At 43.4% G+C, this 8,785-nt stretch overlaps 1 protein-coding gene across 1 annotated transcript; it reads right to left on the bottom strand.

Moving 5' to 3' along the window:
- Nucleotides 1–897: 897 nt before the first annotated feature.
- LOC125537615 (sulfoquinovosyl transferase SQD2-like) lies at nt 898–4,155 on the bottom strand. Its single transcript, XM_048700941.1, has 8 exons — nt 3,293–4,155; nt 3,117–3,190; nt 2,680–2,735; nt 2,514–2,597; nt 2,343–2,430; nt 2,095–2,172; nt 1,852–1,908; nt 898–1,623 (listed from the first exon to the last, which is right to left on the bottom strand). The coding sequence occupies exons 1-8, from the start codon at nt 3,839–3,841 to the stop codon at nt 1,104–1,106; spliced, it is 1,506 nt and encodes a 501-aa protein (XP_048556898.1). The 5' UTR covers nt 3,842–4,155; the 3' UTR covers nt 898–1,103.
- Between the last annotated feature and the right edge of the window lie 4,630 nt (nt 4,156–8,785).

The following is an 8,785-nucleotide window of genomic DNA, read 5'->3' on the forward strand; positions in this document are numbered from 1 at the left end:
GTAGCATTCAACATCAAAAATTCTGTTTTTATCATTCACTTACTAGAGGATGAGCATGAATTAAGCTATTATATTATCAATCCTTTATGCTTTATATCATGTGTCGTGTGAACTTGTGCTCCTCTCGAAAGCACCTTTAATTTTTTTATTATTTCATGCTATTATATTATCAATCATTTTTGCTTTATATCCAATTTTCTATCTTTTTGGGAACTAACCTATTAACCCAGTGCCCAGTGCCAGTTTCTGTTTTTGCCTATTTTACTATTTCGCAGAAAAACTAATATCAAACGAAATCCAAATGCGATGAAACTTTATAGTGATTTTTGCTGGACCAGAAGAGACCCCAGAAGCTTCGAGGGGAGACCAGACGATGCACAAGAGGAGCACAAGCTCACACGGCGCACCCTGAGGGCGTGTTGTCTGAGCTTGTAGGCCCCTCGCAACTCCGTTTGACCTAATTCCAAGCCTACAAAGTCCCTAAAATCTAGAAACCACGAGAGCGAGACTCGAAACAATTATCCCGCCGCCACAAACCTCTGTTCTTCCACGATCCCATCTGGAGGCCTCTGTCGGTACTCTGTTGTAGGGGGAATCGATCACGAAGGGCTTCTACATCAACCTTGTTGCACCTCCGATGATGTGTGAGTAGTTCCCACGGGACCCACGGGTCCATAGTGATTAGCTAGATAGCTCTCTCTCTCTCTCTTTAATCTTTAATACAATATTCTCCTCAGAGTTCTATTCAATGTAATCTTGTTTTGCGGTGTGTTTGTTCAGTTCCAATGAATTGTGGGTTTATTATTAGATTATTCATTGAAAGTAATTGAGTTATATTCTGAAATTTATTATGTGTGATTGTTATAGCTATGTAATGCTTTTCGATCTAGAGTTTTCTTTGGCCAAGTTGATGAATAGCAAGCAGTATACATTTACAACCTGCCACCGGAGCAAACTGGAGTTACTTCTGTTGGCTGCAATTTAATTGAGCATTACATATTCACATTAGGTGTCCCATGATTCTTTCTATCTTTCGGGTTGGCCAAACTGATGGACTCAACAGAATGGTTGATTGATTCTAGGACTTGAATACAACGAATCTCCTATGACTGATTTGTTATGGCGGGGGCAGGAGCAGGAGCAGGAGCGGGCCTGAAGAGCCTCCGGAACACCCACTGGAGAGGTCTCAGCAGCTGCGATCTCTTCTTGCGCCAGAACCAAATTGCGGCACTGTACTGCTCGTTCCGAATCTTCCTCGTCGCCGCCTTCCAGCCGAATTTCTCCATCTCCTTCCTGGCGGCCTTCCCCATTGTCTCTCTCAACTCTTCACAGGAGAGCAGGAGTTCAACCTTCCCAACACAGTCATCCACATCACCTGGTGTGTACAGAAAGCTGGTCTTTCCTTCCTGATCCTCAGGTATAATGTCAGGTATGCCTCCAGCTCGAGCAGCGACCACCGGGACTCCGGATGACATTGCCTCCAACACAACAAAACCCAGCGTCTCGGACTCAGAAGGCATCACAAACACATCCCCACTGGCATAGGCCTGTGACAGTTCTTCCCCTTGCAATGTCCCTGTGAACACTGCAGGCATTCCTGAAAACATCTCTTCAAGTTCAGGCCTGCAGTGGAAGGCACATGTTAAGAATGGCAACAGTGTGTACTCTTCTTACAAGAGGATTTCAGTCTCTCATTACATAAAAGAAGAAGCAAATTTCATGACAATATGCGAGAGTCTCTTTGGAGAATAAATCAGCAATGAGCAAATTTCAACAGTTAAATCAACTCCATTGTTGCCTTTTCTACTGAAGGAAGAAGTTAACTAGTTTCTATGATATAACGATGCACACCTGAATGGGCCATCTCCAATGAATGCAATTCTTGATCCTGGAAGTCGGTCCATGACTCTGGAAAAAGTAGAACCCAATGTCAACACAAGATATGCCTTAGCTAGATAAAAAGATCAAAACTAAATTATGTCAACAAAACTTTATGGTAATAATAAGGGGACACGAGCAGTAGGTAAGGTTTCTATCACACACGCCATTCAGTTTGCACTGCAGCATTAAAAATCAGAAACGTCATGAGCTCACCGCTTATGAAAATCCAAGCTTTTCTCAACTCCTAAGCGTCCAACATAGATTATCAGTGGCTTGTCTGGTTCACCATTCCTGTCACAATAGAAGAAGCATACAAGCAACACAGTTAGTCACATGAAAGATATATCTGATCAAATCGATTCATTATGCAGTTTTCTCGACACACTGGGTCAGGCAAGAACCCATTAGCATCATTGAAACTGCATCACAAATGGACCAGCTGAGCAAAGTAGATTACTTACGTTAACCTTGACCTCATTTCCTGATTACGGAAACGAGGATGGAAGCTTTCTGAATCCACACCCTTGTTCCAAAGGCGTATCTTATTGGCTGGAAACATGCACCATGAGAGGAAGATGTTGGAACCTGGAAAGAAGTAATAACATGGAAGCAGTATGTATGTTTGTGCAAACCTGCTGTAACACGGGCAGCTTGAAGGTCCCTGCCAATAGCGACTGATGGTACCAGTGTGAGATCCGCAGCTCGGTGCAAGAATTCTATAGCATGCGAAGATTGTATCAGCTGGCTACTCTGGCAAGAGAGGTTATACATTTGTGCAGTACATAAGTGAAAACTTACTTATAACTAGCCACATGGGCTTGACAAGCCAGCTGAATGTATACCTTGGAATATAACTGCCATAGATAAACAAGGATCAGCTCGCCTCTAAAGCTGGGTAAATAAACCCACAAATCCTAGGATTATACTCCCTCCGTAAAGAAATATAAGAGCGTTTAGATCACTAAAGTAGTGATCTAAACACTCCTATATTTCTTTACAGAGGGAGTAGATATCATTCAGAATGCAGATAACACCGTGGATGGTGTTTTCCTGCTAGGAGCTGACGATTAATTAAATGGTCTAGTTGTGTTGGCCAAGGTAAGACAAGATATTTTTTCAGTTTCGTTCAAGTTGTAGTTCTGTTGCTCGCATAAAACTTTTTTTTTCTCCTTCTGTTTTCGAAACGGGCGTGCATGAGTTGTAAATTTGTGAAAGAGGAAGGCAAGTCAACTCACATTGGAACATGGGTGTGGTAGGACATCACTAGAGGGACGCATAGCAACTTTGCGATGATTAGGGCGCCGAATACCTGTGAATTTAATTCACTTGGTCAAGGTAAAATATGAAATCTCCAATGCTGAATAATACTCTTATTGTCGAAATACAGAAAGGAGATTGGTTAGTAGCATACCATGATTCCAGGGGAAGAGGCGTGGATAATGTCGGGCTTGAACCTAGCGACCTCTCCAATGATTCTGGGGCTGAGGGCGAGCGAGAGCGGGACCTTCTGATACCAGGGGCAAGGGAAGCTCCAGGACCCGATGAGCTTGGCGCCGTGGAACTCGTCGGGCACGCCCTCGTGGGTGGTGATGACGATGACCTCGTCGCCCATCTCGCGGAGGTACTTGATGAAGTTCTGGAAGCGGTTCTTGTAGCCGGAGACGTAGGCGAAGGGGGAGGGCTCGACGAAGAGCGCGATGCGGCGGGGCCGCGAGTCGGCCTCCGAAGCGGGCGGGGGCTCCTCCTGGTGCTCCAGCTCGTCGTCCCGCAGCAAGACCGGCGACGAGGGGGGGGAGGAAGAGGCGCTGGCGCTGGTGCTGCATGACGACGACGACGAGAGTGGGAGGAGGCGGCGGCGATGCAGGTGAAGGGACCACCCAGCCCGGGGGCGTGACGACGGGGCGATTAGAGGGAGAGGAGACGGCTTGGACACGGCGAGGATGGGCGCCGCCCTCGCCATCCTTGCCTCGTCCTTGCGGCAATTTAATCCCCTTCCGGTATTCCTTTGCTTTGGTTGAATCGAATCGAATCGAATCGATTGAGGCTACTCGCTCACTCGCGCGAGGCGAACAAAGAAGAGCAGGAGCTGGAGAAGGGAGTGGACGGAAGTCAGTGGTTCCCACTTGGCGTTTGACGCACAGGCATATTCGAACGCACCACACGAGGCGAGCATATTCGAATGCAAAATGGAATTGATCAAGGCATCATCAAGCCATGACTGAGGTGAGCGACCGCATCTCTACACACGCGCGCGCTCCAGCTCTCTTTTGGTTTCGGTTTGAGAGATCGAAAAGGCCAAATCTCGGGGAACATTTCGGTCCCATGTTCCACGAGATATCTCATTATCCTATTCCAGCCAATCAGCTCCCAAGTTCTAGCCACTCACCAAACCAGCAACTAGTTCTCCCCTGCGTCTTCTTTTTTTTGTGCGAAAACGAGACATTTTTTTCTGAGGGATGACATTTATTTGTTTTTTTTACAATGTCGAGAAGATTTATTAATTCGTCACAATGTTTACAGGGACAGATGATAGATTTTCGGGATGTCCTAACCAAACATGACGGCCACCACCGAGAAAAAGAGCATGCTTCGCTAAGTTGTGAGCTTCATAATTAGAGCTCCTAAACTCATGACTAAAATTGCAAAAATCAAAACCCAAAGAGTGTTCTATTATTTCATGTATGTTGACGTATAATGTGCTGTTTAGTCTCTTCCATCAGATCGATCTTTTAATTGCATTGGCTAAAGCATGCACTTCTACATGGTATCAGAGCCAAGAGGTCATGAGTTCAAGACCCGGCTGACGCAATTAAATTGCAGCCCACTTTCGGTCCATGTTTAGGTGTGAGAAAGCCACACGTGATGATGCGGGCGAGGCACCATTGATCGATAATTCTACTAAAGCTGAGCCATTTGATGAGTCAAGGCATAAAAAAGTTGCGGAAAATAATGCCAAGCATGCGACCAGATTATGCCGAGGAAACGATGGTCGTGTGCAACAGTTTTGTGGACCAAAAATTGCTCCTGTATTTGAAAAGGAATGAATGCATGTTGATTCTCATCATATAGTGCTTGTATCAATACCTAGCAGAATGTACAACAAAAGGTCTAGATCGGATGCTAAACAGGAACCGAAGCCAGAAGATATAATTCCAACGTTTCATACGCCTCCGAAGATAATAAGGATCGGCAGTTTTTTGTTTAAACTACAGGCATGCAATTGATAGGATCTGCCAAGGGATAAGTCTCCGTCTTTTATTTAATCAAGTCATTTTATTTTTGTGTTAGGCCACGTGAGTTTCACCAAGACCTGTAATTTTGCTTGTACGGGGCAGACGTGAGAGTCAAGTTGTACTATTTACGTACATGTTTTGAGTCTAGGTTAATTAAGGTGATCAATGTGGCCGGATAATTAATTAGTTAAATCCTTAGTTTGTTAGGAGAGTCCGTTTCAATTTAGTTTGGCCTAGTCTTTTCCAAGTTCGCGTGGCCTATAAAAAGGGCCGGCCAGGGCCGATGTAGAGATCAGTTTTTGAGTTTTCTTTTGAGTATGAGATATACAGAAAAACGTCTGAGTTACAGGCGGCCATATCTTGTGTATTATCTGTGATTTTCCCATCGTGGAAATTTACCAGCGACGGAGGGTTGATCATCACATCGACGCCTACGTGCTGATCCAAGGGGGTCATTATTTTTATTCGTGTATTTTCGTACGCGGGTGAAAATTATCTTGAAGGTTGCGAGGAGGAACAGGGGGACGAACTGTTGATCAAGCATCGCCGTGAAAGATCGGGCATCTACACACACAAATTAGCATCTCGTTAGTCTGTGCTCCATCAAGTGGTATTCAGAGCAAAGGTTAGTGTCACGGCGATTCAATCTGCAGAGGCGAGCATCAACATGTTGAGCAAGAACATATTGATGGAGGAGGAAGGCATCGGCGAGGCCGTTCTTTTTCACACTCGTTGCGTCGTGAACGAACGACGTGTCAATCTGACAATCGATGAGAGTATCACAGTCAATATGGTGAGCATCGAGGTGGTGAAAAAATTGGGGCTGAAGATGGCGCCTCCGTACACGCTCAAGTGGTTCAAAGGTGAAATCAAAATTACGCATCAGATTTTGCTAATTTTTAATCTGGGAAAATATTGTTGTGCGGAATTTTTTCATGTTTGTCCTGTGTCCATGGTGTCGTGCCATCTGCTACTTGGGGACCCATGGTGCAAGCATGTTGGGGCTGTTCGGGATGTAAACAAAAATAGTTATTCTTTATCACGGAAGGGCAAACAAATTTGTTTTATTCCCATGCCAATGGATGTGTCCGATGCTGATTGGAAAGATCGTTTGCGAAAAAAAAGAGAAGAGGTAGAAGAAATAAAAAAAGAAGTTGATGCACCGATGAAGGGTCTAAATCTCTTAGTGAAGAAGGTGCAGGAGGATGATGATCCTAAAGGGCAGCGATGGAGTGTTTTTAAAACACAGTGTAAGATCAACAATCGTGCTTGCAAGTTGATAATTGATGGTGGTAGCTTTACAAATGTCATTGGCAAAGATCTTGTGCGGGCATTGGGTTTGTCCATGTGGCGACACCCACAGCCGCACCATGTAGAGTGGCTATACAACTTCGGAAAATTAAAGATCACACATAAGGTACGTGTAAAGTTTTCAGTTGGAGATTATATTGATAAGGTGGACTGTGATGTTGTGCCGATGGATACGTGTCAGCTGTTGTTGGAAAGACCATGGCAGTTTGATCATGATGCAGTCCATGCTGGAAGATCCAACATATACACGTTCATGCATGATGGAAAGAAGCACATGTTGAAACCAATGGCAGACAGTGCAATCATCATAGAGATGCAAGTTCCGGAGAGGAAGATTGTACAAAAAATAGACTTAAAACCGAGGACGGTTTCTCTTCAAGGAAGGGAGGATGATGCGGGCAAGGCACCATTGATCGATAATTCTACTAAAGCTGAGCCATTTGATGAGTCAAGGCATGAAAAAGTTGCGGAAAATAATGCCAAGCATGCGATCAGATTATGCCGAGGAAACGATGGTTGTGTGCGACAATTTTGTGGACTAAAAATTGATCCTGTATTTGAAAAGAAATTGATGCATGTTGATTCTCATCATACAGTGCTTGTATCAATACCTAGCAGAATGTACAACAAAAAATCTAGATCGGATACTAAACAGGAACCGAAGCCAGAAGATATAATTCCAACGTTTCGTACGCCTCTAAAGATAATAAGGATCGGCAGTTTTCTGTTTAAACTACAGACATGCAATTGATAGGATCTACCAAGGGATAAGTCTCTGTCTTTTATTTAATCAAGTTATTTTATTTTTGTGTTAGGCCACGTGAGTTTCACCAAGACCTGTAATTTTGCTTGTATGGAGCAGACGTGAGAGCCAAGTTGTACTATTTACGTACATGTTTTAAGTCTAGGTTAATTAAGGTGATCAATGTGGCCAGATAATTAATTAGTTAAATCCTTAGTTTGTTAGGAGAGTCTGTTTCAATTTAGTTTGGCCTAGTCTTTTCCAAGTTCGCGTGGCCTATAAAAAGGGCCGGCCAGGGCCGATGTAAAGATCAGTTTTTGAGTTTTCTTTTAAGTATGAGATATACAGAAAAACGTCCGAGTTACGGGTGGCTATATCTTATGTATTATCTGTGATTTTCTCATCGTGGAAATTTACTAGCGACGGAGGGTTGATCATCACATCGACGCCTACGTGCTAATCCAAGGGGGTCATTATTTTTATTCGTGTATTTTCGTGCGCGGGTGAAAATTATCTTGAAGGTTGCAAGGAGGAACAGGGGGACGAACTGTTGATCAAGCATCACCGTGAAAGATCGGGCATCTACATGCACAAATTAGCATCTCGCTAGTCTGTGCTCCATCACGTGAGAGGGGGTGTGACGTATAATGTGATGTTTAGTCTCTTCCATCAGATCAGTTTTTTGGTTGCATTGGCTAGAGCATGCACTTCTACAATGTACAATAGCACCGTAACTAGCCAGGTTCTTCTTGTGTATGTCTTCCACCACGAGCTTGCAGTCCGACGCAACTTAAATACATCTCAAATATAAATCCTCCGCCAACGCAAGAGCTTCTCTAATGGCTGAGTTTCGAGGGTCGAAGGGTCCACGATGTTCCTGAAACAAAAAGCTGAAACCCCCAAGAAAGCTCCATCTTAATCCCTACAAAACACCCCCACTGAGCCATACCCTTGCCTGGAAACAGTTGGTTTTTGTTTTCCGGTCCTATGACTCTGGGCTGCCAGCGCTTCGACCAACATATGGCCTTCCGACCCTTTGTGGGCTATTCCGCTTCAAGAAAAAATATATGGGCCTTGCTTATAGCAAGATGGTAGCTTCTCTTGCCAGGACATCTTATTACGTGACCAGTGGTTCGGATCTTTTTTATTCTCTTTTGTTTTTTTATTTCTTTGTTCGGTTTTCTTTGGTTTTTCAGTTCTTTTGCCTTTTTAATTTCATTGGTTTTCTTTGTTTCTTTCTCAGTTTTCACAGGTTTTTTTTTGTTTTTCGTTGTTTCTAGTTTTTTCGCTTTTCTTAGTTTCTTTGTTCCTTGCTCGGTATCATTCTTTTCCATTGATTTTTTTGGTTTTTCTTTTGTTATGTTTTCTTTGGTTTTTATTGAGTTTCTTCATTTTTCTTTCTTTTGTGTCGAATTTCATTGGCTTCTTGGTTATTACTGGTTTTTTCTTTCTTTATTCTTTTCTTCATTTTTCTTTTTGTTCCTTTCTCCGTTTTATTTCCCTTTTCTTTCTTTCCTATTTTCTTCATTTTTAGTTCCTTTCTTGGTTTTCATCAGTTTTCTTTTATTCTCTTTTTTTCTTGGTTTCCTCATGGGTTTTCATGGTTTTCTTCATGTTT

Source organism: Triticum urartu, chromosome 2 (assembly GCF_003073215.2).
Source record: "Triticum urartu cultivar G1812 chromosome 2, Tu2.1, whole genome shotgun sequence".
NCBI lineage: Eukaryota > Viridiplantae > Streptophyta > Magnoliopsida > Poales > Poaceae > Triticum > Triticum urartu.